General features: G+C 36.9%; 3 protein-coding genes across 3 annotated transcripts; 2 read left to right on the forward strand and 1 right to left on the reverse strand.

Annotated features, from left to right (window-relative positions):
* Positions 1-2598: 2598 nt before the first annotated feature.
* LOC113781022 (UPF0678 fatty acid-binding protein-like protein At1g79260) lies at positions 2599-3350 on the reverse strand. Its single transcript, XM_027326848.1, has one exon. It carries the CDS (start codon positions 3302-3304, stop codon positions 2717-2719), a length of 588 nt encoding a protein of 195 aa, XP_027182649.1. The 5' UTR covers positions 3305-3350; the 3' UTR covers positions 2599-2716.
* Positions 3351-5463: 2113 nt separating this feature from the next.
* On the forward strand, positions 5464-7845 carry LOC113779895 (lipid transfer-like protein VAS). The gene is made up of 3 exons (XM_027325667.1): positions 5464-5860; positions 6347-6385; positions 7489-7845. The coding sequence occupies exons 1-3, from the start codon at positions 5539-5541 to the stop codon at positions 7581-7583; spliced, it is 456 nt and encodes a 151-aa protein (XP_027181468.1). The 5' UTR covers positions 5464-5538; the 3' UTR covers positions 7584-7845.
* Positions 7846-9119: 1274 nt separating this feature from the next.
* Positions 9120-13319, forward strand: LOC113779325 (FAM10 family protein At4g22670). The gene is made up of 11 exons (XM_027324878.1): positions 9120-9407; positions 9743-9794; positions 10245-10409; positions 10500-10587; positions 10675-10755; positions 10878-10942; positions 11362-11502; positions 11752-11868; positions 11948-12154; positions 12345-12402; positions 12915-13319. The coding sequence occupies exons 1-11, from the start codon at positions 9298-9300 to the stop codon at positions 13010-13012; spliced, it is 1182 nt and encodes a 393-aa protein (XP_027180679.1). The 5' UTR covers positions 9120-9297; the 3' UTR covers positions 13013-13319.
* The last annotated feature ends 412 nt before the right edge of the window (positions 13320-13731 follow it).

Here is a 13731-nt window from a genome sequence, read left to right on the forward strand (position 1 = left end):
AATATAACAAAGTTGTGCAAATGTACACTATATCATGAAAAAGTACAACAATCATACAAACTGCACCTAAGCCTAGCTGTGCCTGCTCCATTCCCGAAAATAGGCCCATTTGGCAAGCGAGTCTTTTAGGTATTTGTCTAAAATTTTACTGTAACTTACTGTAGAAGTTGTAGGAAAAATTTTTAGAATAAAAAACTTTTTTCTTTCTTTATCTTTCTTTCTTTCTTTTTTTTTTTTCTTTTCTCTCTTGTTCTTCTCCCTTCCGCCTCCCCTGCCACCTCGGCCTGCGACGTAGACGAACCAGCAGCCATGGGAAATTTTTTTTTTCCTTTTTCTCTCTCCCTCCCCCCTCACTCTCCCAACACCATAGAACTCGCAGCCCCCCTCCCCTCCCCCTTTGCAAGATCTAGTCAGTGTGACCAGATTGCAGTTAGCGGGGAGGGGAGGGTGGCAAGGGAAGAAGAGAGGGAGAGGGGAGGGAGAAAGAAAAAAGAAAAAAGAGGGGAGGACCAACAGATTGGTCAAAGAGGGGGGGGAGAGGGAGAAAAGGAAAAAAAAAAAAAGGAAGGTCGGCACTGAAATAGACGCCGGAAGCGGCGGTGGAGGTGGTGGCCGGCGACGGAGGACATGGTGGGTTGGATGGGGGAGGAAGAAGAAGAAAAGAGGAAGGGAAATTTTTATGTATTAGATACTTTGAAGTGTGTAGGTTAAAAATTTTGATAAATTTTTTTGAATTATTGTAGTTAAAGTTGTTAAAAAGTTAGTAACAGACAAACTTGGTAAAAAACTGAAGTGCCAAACAGGGCCATAATTACATAAAATAACCCCAATAGCTGCAACAATTACGAGTTTTCTCCTACTTTTTTATTCAAGCTGACATGCGGCCCAAAGGAATTTTTAGATGTTATTGATTCAAGCATGGGTGAGAAATTGTGTTTTCTGAAAAGGAGCCCATTGTCTTTGTGTAAACGCAAGACTCGGGCAATCTAGCTCTGTGAGTGTTAATGAGGTTAACAGGATCAGCTTTCTATTGGGCTTTTGTCAAGGCCCATGATAATCTCCTTCGCGTTGAAGGTTTTTTTTTTTTTCAAAAAAAAAAAATTCATGAACATGAAGCTTGGTTATTTTATGCTAGAAATATGAACTTAAATTACAAGTTCTCAAACGGTTTAATTGGTTATTTATGTACTTCTATATAATCTTGTTTCTGACAATTGTATTTATGCACTACATTCTAATTGATTTTTATCCTCCATTTGCTTTTTCCTTTTTCCTAACCCTTCCACTTCTTGTTTGCGACAGTCAAGCTAGGACGTTCAATTACTTGTTTTTTATTTTGTTCCATGACTGCGCGCATTTGTTGGGTAGAAAGGTCATATTTATGCAAAGAGCCAAAGAATCATCTTTGAGTGAGAACTGAGAAGGGAGTCAAAGAAGAGAAAAACAGAAATGAGATGCTGACAAATCAACGCGTTTTCTGAAATTTTGGAAGTAGACTTGGTCCTCTCCTGAGTCTTCAAATTCCCAAAACTATACGTTTCCAATCTGATAAAAGGACAGTTGTTCACGATCTTAAATGGTCAGCAGTCAATGTAATATGAACACGACTTTGATACACCCCTTTCAGTCTTTTTAATCCATTTTGCTTGTTTCTATCAGCCTTGGATGGTACCATTTTGTTGCCTTGCCACCCCAACTAAGCAAATTTTCACACTTCACGTTCACAACAGATATTTCTATGTTCATCTTCTAGTAGTTCTCAAGATTCCAAGTTCCAGCTGGTTGTTCTGTCTTTTTACTACTTTCCCAATCAATTTTCAGTTTCCTGCGTTTTGAAAACCCTTATTAGTAGCATAGGGGTTAATTGGGACAGGCCAATTAACTAGTTATTCTTTTTTTTTTTGTTGCAACGATAATAGTTGTATAACCTATACTAGTCTAGTTTAAGGAGAGGAGGAGCCGATGGGTTATATTCTAATTTAATCTAAGAGGAGAGAGAGTCAACAGCAACCTCATCGAATGAAACCATTCGAAGGTGACAGTCACGATTAAGTGACAAGTTTGGTGGGAGGTCAAGGAGTCTTGAGGTTACCAACAGTCCAAGATGCTGTTATTAACTAGTTATTCAAATATTCCTATGTCTACTGAAAAAAATTAAAAAGAAAACCTTTATTAGTACTAATCAGCGGTGCGATTAATTATGTCAAGCGAGCTTCTTCACTGAACCAATTGTTTGGTTTGATGGCATGTTAGACGGCGATAATTTGTCCAATTTTCAACTTCCGATTTAATGTAGATTCTACTAAAGTCTTACGGTGGAAAAAGAGTAAAGTAAAGGGCAAAGAAATTTTTTTTTTTTGAAGCATAGAAAAGGACAAAGAATTGAACCACATATTTCAAGTAATTCTTTTGAATAAACAAACTTCATTAATTTTCAAAGATGGCCGTAACTAATAGTACTCTAAATTCTAATCAATACTCTTTTTTTTTTTTTTCTTTTTTGAAATGGTACTCTAATCAGAACTTGAAAAATTACAATAAACCCATCAGCGATACCCATAATACAAATGCCAGAAAAGATTGAGTTGGATGGTAAAATAAAAAAAAATTATAAAATCTCCCATTTAGAAAAGAAAAAAAGAAAAAAGAAACTCATAATCCAACGTCGTACAAGTACAGCATAGGCATTAACTTCAATAATTTGGAGATGGTTACATTAGAGCTTCTTGAGAGAGGCTTTGAGGTGTGACTGTAGACTAGTAACAGTAGTGGCCATTTCAGCGACATATGTTAATTCATCATTGACCACCTTAAACTGTCGACTTATCTCTTTCACCTTAGTCGCATTCCCAATTAACTCGCTTCTAAGCGCCACGATTTTCTCCTTTGCATCAAATGTCCCTTTCTGAACTTCAACCAGACCTGTGCTTTGAGCGATCACGACTTCAATTGTACCATCGGTCTTTGGTCTCCAGTACCCACTCTCGCCGTGCATGGGCTGAGCCTCGCCGGAATCTTTCAACTTCCAAGTCTTCTGGGAATAAGCGACCACGGGCTTGCTGGGGTGGTGAGAAAAAGTCACCTCTTCAAAGTATTGAAATGGGGTGATGGTAGGGAACCCACCTTCACCTTGGCCTTTCCAGGTCCCTAGCAGGAAGGATAGAGGTTGGACTGCTGGATGTGTTGTTGGTGTCGCCGCCTCGCCTCCGCCGTCCATCTCTTCCTTGGTTGAGCTTCGTATCGTATTCTGAAGATGAGAAACTGGAGAATGTGTACCTATCTTATGCGAGAATCCTCCAGTCATGATGCAACACGTATCACACGTACCCTTAGCAATTGTCGATTACTACAACCAAAGGCCTGTGTCCGTATTGGGCCGAAAACAATAATTTTTGATTACTAACAAAATTTTGAGGCTCTCGAAGCTATTGCATAATCAATATTCGATAGACAAATTCATTCATATCTTTATTGACAAGATGTCAATTCAAGGGTCTGTAAAAAAAAGAAAAATGTAAATTCAGTGCACCGAATATACGTAAGTTCACACTGAATATGTTAAACATTCGTCAATCAAAATTATTCAATTTTGAAAAATGCATTCATGGTCAGAATATAGAATGGTCAACACTGGTCATCATTTCGGCCAGATGTTATCTCACACAGTAGTGAGTGCGTTTGGTTAAGACTTTATTTAAAATATTATTTAAAATAATTATTATAATATTTTTTATAATATGATATATATCAGATAAAAAAATATTAATAAAATAAAAAAATACATTAAAAAATATATTTATAATATAATCAAATAATTTTTGTATAAATAACAACTGTCCACACCCAGTGTTTTTACCTATTCAACATGTGATTGATTGGCTTAATCAAGGGGTTTTTTTTTTTTGAGTTCAAATTTTCTGCTTAGTTTACCTTTAAAATTTTTTTTTTTGAACCTCTAAGGAGGGATTTGTTCTGCTCAATTACTCGAATATGACTGTAAATTTGTGACTCTGGCGATCTTTTTACTCACACCGTGTAATAAAATGCTTGTGTCGTTTTTTTTTTAAAGTATAAATTTCAATTCCGACTAGCAGCTGGCAAACAGCCAAATATCCGAGTGTTATTGGTTGGCCTTCCCATGTTTAGACAATTTGACAAGTGCTAATCTTAATGGTCGTTTAAACAATTTGATTAACTAACTTCATGCTTATGGGCAAGTCGATTATTTGAGCGTGGACAACCCATATGAACATATTAAATTGATTTTTCTTCGGTGGGACGATTTGACCTCATTTTTTTAATGATTGCTCCCATGCGCTGGCAAAGATATGGAGTTCTCATGCGTTTGTCTACATCTGTCCATGTACACGCATCACGAACTAAAAGCAGTTTTAAGTGTTAATTATTTAAAAATTTTAAATTAAATTGACAAGTGTCAAAATATAAGTGGCCAAAATCTATCAATTTTAATGATAAATCTAGTATAAATCGAATATATTGACCTTGCCAATTGAACAGTTACAAAAATTTAAGTTTCCATTCACTAGAACGGTTAATGACTCAATTTCATACAATTACCGTGGCATCATCTTAGATCAGTCAAGTGGCTGGTCGTTTTCGTTGATAGCCAAAGTCGCGTGCAGCTGGCCTCAGGGCCTAAAAAAAAAAAGAAAGGAAAAAGTCAGACCTAGGATGCATAAAACTAAAATTTGAAAATTAAAATCTAAAATTTAAAATGTGAAATTTGAATCGATACTAATTTATTAAGTTCTAAATCTAATATATTTTAAATGTATATTATATTAAGTGATAAGTTATTCACTTATCACTTTTTTTATGGGAGCAAGTTTTGCTTATAAAATTTAGTATCACTTAATTAATTCAGATATTTAATTTTTTCATTATCAAGCGCATCTAAATATATTAATAGTTGAATTCATTAATTTTAAGTGTTAAATTGAGTCAATGTCATCTGCTTGACGAGCAGTATACCAAGTTCTATAATTTCGGTATTAAGCGAATGTGTTGATTTTTGCCATAACATAACAAATAATAAGAGACTCACAAATTTGCCAAAAGTAAGTTAATCGCTAAAATGAATTTAATTTTCTTCTTTACTTGTTGGTCAAAGGAGCACAGTAGTAAATGGATTTCCAGAATTTTCCTGTCTTGATGCCTCATAAACTTTTGCCATATTAAACAAAAAAGATTTCAAGCAGAATTTCGGACTGAATATCATCAGAAATGGAATTAGCTTGGAAGTTGCTGGAGCAATTTGCTCCTCCAATTGGGGGATTGACCAATGTATTATTAGGGATATAAAAGATCCCCAAATCCGAATACCAAAATTAAATAAAGTACCCCACAAAGGAAAAAGCACAAAAACAAAAGCATTAGCCAACCAAAAAGAACTGGCCAATAGCGAACTGCCTAATGGTCTATAAATAATCCCACAAGAAAGCTAGGCCAGTGAATAAAAAGGCACTTGTAACAGGAAGCTGCTCAACTCAAATCCCACCTAGACACGCAATAATAAACATGGTTTCCTCCAAAATGTCTGCACTGATCACGGTGGTGCTAATGATTCTTGTGGCCACCACCACCACCAAGGTGGCGGAGGGGCAGGGTACAACACCGTCCTGTGCTTCAAATTTGGTCCCCTGTGCCAACTACCTCAACTCAACTCACCCACCAGCCTCGTGCTGTAACCCTCTCAAAGTAGCCGTCACCACGCAGCTTGACTGCCTCTGCAAGCTTTACGAGAATCCTGCACTATTGGCTGCTTTTAGGATCAATATAACCCAGGCACTCAAGCTTCCGGGCTACTGTGGCATCCCTGGGGATATTAGTGCCTGCAAGGGTATGCGAAAAGTTCTAACATCCAAGCCGAATTCTTGGCCTGGGTGATTCTTTCAATCTTTTAAGGATTAGATTATTATGAAGTTTTAATGGGTTTGCTAGATCTTTTGATCAAGAGTTAAAGGGATTATCTTTGCTTCGATCTCCTTTCCATGGTGACCAATGATTCGTTAGATTTAGACTGAAACTTGCATTCCCTTTCTCTCTCTCTCTCGCTTTTTTCTTTTTTGCTTTTTCTCTTCCAAAGCCACATATTTGCTCTGTCATTTTGAACTTTTGTTAGTCAAGACAAGAGGATGTTGTTGCCGAGTACTGCAATAATGGATCTAAAAATGGTTCCCTTCTCAATTTTAAGGGCCGTGTTTATAGGGGTAGTAAGTAGTAACTGGTACAAACAAACAAATTTTTATTTGTTTTTCCAAAATAAATTTAAAAAAGGAATTAATATTAGTACACGTTTTTATGATGTTTTGTTTTTGTTTTACAGCCCAGGCTCCAGGTTCCTCAGCATCAGAGACTCCTCCAGGTACCTAATTTTGCTTCCCATTCAAGTTCTCCCTTCTTTTTTTTAGTCGTATTTTTGTGTGATGGAGTATATGTACAAATTTGATGCGTAAATTGCACCACAGCTTCCATCTATCTTGATACGTCACAAATTTTCTCTTATTTTTGTAAAAAAATGAAACTTCTGCCATCTTTTCAATTGTCCCCTCTGATATGATGTGTTTTTGTGCGAGTTTGGCCTCCCCACCATAATTACTTTGATTACTCATTGTGTTCTTTTATGCAAAATTTCAGTTTTTCCCCACCATAGTAAAGTCTGGTTAAGGTTTAGTCAATAACTGCTTGGTCAAACTTCCAAGTAAGAGGATTGGCTACCATGTCCACACCCCTCCCATTTTGACAATAATATGCTTATTGACTTTTATCAACATTTCATTTGGACCGGTTTGATCTGGGGTTTCATATTGTTTATTAGATAAGAAATTACTATAGTTATTGCTTAGATAAGACTGAATCTTATAAATCATGTTTTGGCGTTGATTTATTGCTTCTGCTTTCCTCCAATAACATGTCAATACCTGTGACTGTGTTAGTGGTGCAAAAACTGATGCCCGATAAAACAGCCAATAAGAACTGGTTTGACAAGTGAAAAACTTGATGACATTAACAGCCTGTTAATGTCAGCTACCTTGCGCACAAACTATGGAACATTTGATGACAATACAAGCTAAACATTAACAGGCAGTATTCCAGGAAATTCACTGTCTCGTGATCAAGAAAGGTGTTGTAATTTACATGTTCCCAAAAAAGCTCAGGAGCCTGTTATTTTACTTGTCATTGACAGAATATGAATCATGAAGTACTGAAAAGCAAATTTGTAGCATGCTTGAACTTATCAGTATCATCTTTCCTATCTTTTTTTTATTATTGGGTACGTGAAAAAGTCATGAAGAGTCTGGAAACAGGGAATGGTGATTGACATGTGGACAAATACTCCTGTTTGATTAGTCTCTCCTGGCGCAATCTGTTCCTTTGTTGTCTTTTTACAATTTTGCATTCACGGCTACCCCAGTGGCTGTGCCGGCCGTTACAGTTTAAGTGACATTGTTGTTTCTTTAATTGCAGCGCAATCTGGTGGAAAAAATAACGGTGTAGGCAAGATTGCAGGGACTGGACTGACAAGTTTGCTCTTGGCTCTGGCTTCCTTGATGCTTTCTTAGATCATTTTTGTGCCTTTCTATTATTTGGAAGCACATATCTGCAGGCAATTGATTACTATAGAGAGAGAGAGAGAGAGAGAGAGAGAGAGAGGCTGTTTATTCTATCATCCGCCTTATATGCATATTCGCGTTCCATCACACTGGATGATTTTAGGACATACCTGATCTGATTGTACCGTTTTGGTTCCTTGGAACTATGTGGATTCTTGGTGTATAACTTTTTCTTTCAGAATAATTTCGCTCTTCCCCTTGTTCAAGGTTATGCTACCTTAATTATCCCTGGAAAAAATAGCGTCGTCGTGATTTACAGTAAGCATTGCTTCTCGGAGGAGGAGGATGCCAAGAGCTTCTTATGTCACCAAAATAGATTTCTTCTTACTCTCAAAATGATAGCCTCCTCAGGTTTTCGATCCTTACTTTTGTAAAGGCACCAGATGACCTGCCGGACCAGGGTAGTTGCAAATGGTATCCTCAAATTTCTTGTAGCTGCAACAATTTAGGCCAAACAGCGGCAGAGGAATGACAATAACACGGGGTATTTCATTGCATATGAAGTCCTCACTTATCCGCGTCTCCAATTTAACTCGATCATGTTAATGAATGAATGTAAGTATAGAAAACGAACAAAATTTTGTGCTTGGCTTTTGACTTTGGGGAAACCAACAAGAAAAAAAAGAGGGAGGGAGAGCCCCGAAAGCAGTACAAGTATAAAGGAAAAAAGAAAAGCTAAAAAGATAAAGAAAAAGGGAAAGAATACCAAAGTTGTCGATAAATTTGGGATAATTTCAGGAACCTCTCATGAGGTTTTTGATTGCTTCACTTAAGTTTTAAAAATTATATTTATCTCTTTTGATTTGACACTTTAGTAATTAGACCTTAAAATAGAGTCAAAATTTTAATAAGTATCCAAAAATGTCCTTATTATAAAATTTAATTTATTCTTATAAACAATTGTAAAGTAATTTGATATAACTATATAAAAGAAATGAGTGTCAAGTTTTTCATAAAAATATTTTGTTGTTTGATAATCAACTATAATAATAAATCTTTTGCTATAACATGCTACTTTTCATAGTATCTCATTGGGGATATAGATTCTCTTTAAGATAGAAAAGAAAGTGTTATTTTATTTTTTAAAAAAATTTTATGGACTAGCTTTTAGTTTTTTTGAAGAAAAGTTGATGGATTAGTTCAGTGATGGAACTACTAGAGTCTGTAAATATCACTAGTTTAACATTTGACCAGGATAGAGATTAGGGATAATATTGATAGCTTTTCTATATTTCAAATGAAATATGAGAGAAATGAATAAGAAGGAAAAGGGAGAAAAATATAAAATCCATCATTTGTATAAACTTGGCAATAAGAAAGTTTCATTAAAATATTAAGGCTAATATTATTATTTTAAATGAATAAGGGGGTAGGTTTATTTTTCGAAACTCTTGGAGTACTACGTGTGAAATTGTAGGGTGGTTTCTGAAATTATCCGATAAACTAAAGAAAGAAAAATGAAAAAGTTTTATCGGATACATGGAAGGTAAGAGAAGCTGCTAGAAGACGTCTAGTCAGCGTTCAGTCCTGCAAAACCAAGCACCGACTCTCACTCTAAGCACAGCAAGTTCCCCCAAATCATCACAAAATCATCAAAAACCCATTTTTGACCGATTGATTGATTGGTTTGATAGCAGAGTAGAGCAAAGCCGGAGGAGAAAACATGGACGCGGCGAAGTTGGAAGAATTGGAGAAATTCATAGATCAATGCAAAGCAAACCCTTCCATTCTCTCCGACCCCTCCCTCTCCTTTTTCCGCGACTACATCGAAAGGTACAACTGAATAATACCATGTCTCATTATTAACGTGTGAAAAATGAGTTATTTTTGTTGCATATTAATAGCAGTAGTTTTGAGTCTTTATAAGTTTTAGGGATGCAGAGCGTGTAATTTTGTTTTTTTTTTTTTTAAGTTCTTATTTGGTTAATTGAATGTCTTTTGTACCTAATTCGATTTAATTCTTGCAAGGCAATGTGAATTTGTTTATGTTGTTAATGATTTGAGTGTTTGATTATTTTGAGTTTCGTTTTTTCCGTTTTTCCATTGATCGTTGCTTTAGTTGTTTTGTCATTATAAGTGGAAGTAATATTGTAATTCTCTGTTATTAGCCTTGGGGGAAAGCTTCCACCATCTGCTTACAAGGCTGGAGAGTATAAGGCGGTAAGCTTTCTGGCCTTTTTTTTCTTTCTTTGTATAGCGTTTTCCCGTGGTCTGCTTTCTTAATCCCCAAAAATTGCTGAAGAAACGTAACAAATATTGTTGAAGTCAACGTGCACAGTTGAGAATGCACATCTATTTAATGTGTCCTGAGCATCTGATTTTTCTCTAATGTTGCTTATTAGACATAGGGAAGAGAGAAAGAAATGGAAGAGATTTTAGATGTGCCACTAATCAGAATGGCTGAAATGGTCGAGTTATAATCCTGAACAAGGGTGTCCGCATCCCGGTTGCACTGTAGTTTGATACAACCTTGAAACATTAATTGAAGGAGCTAGTATTGTGTTTAGAGTCCAATTATTGAATTTCTTATACTAGCATGACCACTATTGCATGGAGATAGACCAAACTTTTGAGTAAGCTCATTTTGTAGCTTATGATTTGATTTATTAGAAGTCTCATGTGGCCGAGGATCTTGATGAGGATATGGATGATGTTGAGGATGAGGATCACTCAAAGGTGGGTGCTGATGAAGAAGAGGAGCCTGAGATAATCGAATCTGATGTTGAGCTTGATGACACTGAAGTTGTGGAGCCTGATAATGATCCTCCGCAACAGGTTAGCTTCTAACACATTGTTCTTAATGTCAAAAAAGTGATCGTGTATGTCAGTGCTTCTATTTTTCAAATTTGCCACTGCATTTTATAGATGGGAGACCCTTCGGTTGAGGTTAGTGAAGAAAGTCGTGATGCTTCTCAAGAGGCAAAGGCTCAGGCAATGGAGGCAATTTCTGAAGGTAAATGCCTATGGATGTCTTTACAGAGAACATGTTGGTGCATATTATTCTTTGATCTACTTGTCAACATTGGTTTTTGGCCCCCAGGAAAGCTGGAAGATGCAATTGAGCAGCTTACAAAAGCAATCTCACTCAATCCTACATCCGCAATCATGTATGCTACCAGAGGTAACTTTGCCTAGAACCTTGCAGTTGCTGCCTCAGTTGTTATCATTATGTTCGCTTGTACTCAATCGTTTGTTGACAATGTCCAGCATGTTCACATGAATGTTTTCAAATTTTTTTTACAGCTACCGTGTATATCAAAATGAAGAAACCAAATGCTGCGGTCAGAGATGCCAATGCAGCTCTGGAGGTTTTCCTTTTTCTTTGATTTTTTTTTTTGAGAACTTTTCATGTTTCTTGTTGGTTTAATTGCATGTTTATCCACACTTTGTTGAATTACATGGGTGCTGTAACTTTTCCGCGGCTAAGAACTATGGTTTGCGCTCATAGTTGCTATGATGTGTGGCAATAAAAGATGAACATGTGACGTGTCAATTGCATGTGATCTCGTGTGCAGTGACTAGTTTCTACAAATCCATTCCTCTCATTGGAAGTATGACACAGGAGGAGTAGCTGCCAGTTAGCTTTTTGTCATGTTAACAGTCTAGGCATTGTATAATCAGAATTTTATTGTCTATACAGCAGTCAATTAATCTGTGCTTTGATTTGCGTGGTTTTGTTGTTAATACATGTTCAGAGTCATCTAATATAATTTTATTTATTTTGCAGATTAACCCTGATTCTGCTAAAGGGTACAAATCCCGTGGCATCGCACGAGCAATGCTTGGCCAGTGGGGGGAGGCTGCCAAGGATCTTCACGTAGCTTCTAAGCTGGATTACGATGAAGAGATCAGTGCTGTACTGAAGAAGGTATTTCATTTTCAACAACTGCACCATGCATATACATAATAAGTATGTTTACATAGTCATGCTGTGCTACCAATAATTAACAGTTGTATATTTTTTAAGTTGATGGTATTATTAGTGTGTTCCTGGTTTTATTGGCCATAAGCCCCTAAACTGATAGTTTCTTAAGCCCCTAAGATGTCAACTTTTGTGTTGTTCTTTTCGGTGCATTACTTAAGTTATGTTGATGTTTGAGTTCAACTTTAACCTTAGGTTGAGCCTAATGCTCACAAGATTGAGGAGCACCGTAGGAAATATGAAAGGCTTCGCAAAGAAAGGCAAGATAGAAAGATAGAACGAGAGAGACAGCGTCGCAAGGCTGAAGCTCAGGTTAATTGCTTTGTTGGATATACAAGAAGCTTTATAACTGGCTACATTTATTAATCTATTATTATATACTCTGCCTTAGGCTGCTTATGAAAAGGCTAAGAAGCAAGAGAAGTCATCATCAAGTGGAAGACCTGGAGGCATGCCAGGTGGGTTCCCGGGTGGGATGCCTGGTGGTTTCCCTGGAGGCAGCATGCCTGGTGGTTTCCCTGGAGGCATGCCTGGTGGTTTTCCTGGGGGCATGCCTGGAGGGATGCCTGGGAATGTTGACTACAGCAAGATATTGAATGTAAGTGGTCTTCTGTCCTCGGTAAACACTATGTGAGTGGTGTGTAGCTCAGATTACTGTCCATGGTACACAGCAGATATGAATTTTCATCTGTCAACTTTTGGAAAATTTCTGATTATTTCGCACAAGTGAAGGTATCAGTTGCCAATAATAATTCCATGTTTTTACTTTATGTTATTGTCTGGAGCAGGATCCTGAACTAATGGCAGCATTCAAAGATCCAGAAGTCATGGCTGCTCTCCAAGATGGTATCTTTCCTTCCTGAAATATTTTCCTTCCTATCATCTGATACTTTACTCTTTTAGCGGTGGCCATTTGCTTTTTAATCAGAAAATATTAATGTTTAAAAACATTAGTGGGTACATTCTCACTGTTTTGCTTCCAAGAATACTATGAACTTGTGGTGTTTGTTTGGGCCTTGTGGGTTAATAAGGCATCTGGGATGTCTCATGTACATGCGTTTTGTGTTTCAGTGTTAACCATTAGAAGGGCTGACAATGGTTGGCTTTTCAATTCTTACGACAGGCAAAATTAACAATTTATTGTCATAAAATTGGGATGCATACGTGAAGAATTGTTATATTCCTGCTTTTTGTCTCCTTGACTTGCAGTTACATAGAGGTGCCATATAGCAAATTAACTGGACGTTCAACTGCTTGTTTGCTTCTGGTTCTTAGGATGACCATCGTTGTTCACGAACAATGTCTCGTATTCATGATTTTATTCTTTCTTTCCGCTAACTTGGGGAATTGTTCTGCAGTGATGAAGAATCCTGCCAATTTGGCCCAGCATCAAAATAATCCAAAGGTAGCTCCCATCATTACAAAAATGATGAGTAAATTTGCGGGACCAAAGTAGATTCCTGGACTAGTGTATTATCTGGTTTTCCACACTCGGACATCCAGGGTGTCACGCGGTATCCAAGCTGAAAGTCAGTGTGCATCTTTGCTTTCCATGTATTGCAATATGTCTTTACTGCAGCAGGAGTTGAGGTTTTCATTTTATACACTATTTATGTTGGAAAGTTTAAAATTTTAAATCTCCCATAATGAAGATTATCAATTGATGGGAATGCTGCTCAGTCTTTTTGAAGAACAGTTGGCCGGTTTGTGTGGTAGATTGTTGGTTATACGTAGCTAAAATCTATTCCCTCGTGCTTTTCTTTTGGGCTGGGATCTGCATTTCTTGTCTTTTTAATATTGGGCTGCTACAAGCAAAACAAATGTAGAACAGGTATGAGCTAAAGCATTTTCTGGAGATGGCGATGAGATTACGCTGGAATTAGGGAATTTTTTTCAGCAGTCGTACTTTCTTACAAGTCTTGTTAAAAAAAAAAAAAAAAGAGCACAATCAAATTATTTTTTCAACTTGAAAATTCAAAGCAAAATAATGGATTAGAATAGGATTATATTGTTCACATACATCGTTTTGAACTTGGGATCTCGGATGGTTTGCTTAATAAGTTACAGAACGGGAATACAAGAAGGGGCAAAAAAATTAATAATAATTGAGGGAGTTCGGATCCTGACATCTGTCCCTTGAGTGTTCTTTCGCAGCAATTGCTTATAGACAGAGTT

This window comes from Coffea eugenioides, chromosome 8 (genome assembly GCF_003713205.1).
Source record: "Coffea eugenioides isolate CCC68of chromosome 8, Ceug_1.0, whole genome shotgun sequence".
NCBI lineage: Eukaryota > Viridiplantae > Streptophyta > Magnoliopsida > Gentianales > Rubiaceae > Coffea > Coffea eugenioides.

Coding starts and splice junctions, on each gene's coding strand:
- LOC113779325 (XM_027324878.1), top strand. CDS start 9,298: ATGGACGCGGCGAAGTTGGAAGAATTGGAGAAATTCATAGATCAATGC. Junction 9,795..10,244: donor AGGCTGGAGAGTATAAGGCG/GTAAGCTTTCTG, acceptor TTGATTTATTAG/AAGTCTCATGTGGCCGAGGA. Junction 12,403..12,914: donor CATGGCTGCTCTCCAAGATG/GTATCTTTCCTT, acceptor ATTGTTCTGCAG/TGATGAAGAATCCTGCCAAT.
- LOC113781022 (XM_027326848.1), bottom strand. CDS start 3,304: ATGACTGGAGGATTCTCGCATAAGATAGGTACACATTCTCCAGTTTCT.
- LOC113779895 (XM_027325667.1), top strand. CDS start 5,539: ATGGTTTCCTCCAAAATGTCTGCACTGATCACGGTGGTGCTAATGATT. Junction 5,861..6,346: donor GGATATTAGTGCCTGCAAGG/GTATGCGAAAAG, acceptor TTTGTTTTACAG/CCCAGGCTCCAGGTTCCTCA. Junction 6,386..7,488: donor AGCATCAGAGACTCCTCCAG/GTACCTAATTTT, acceptor CTTTAATTGCAG/CGCAATCTGGTGGAAAAAAT.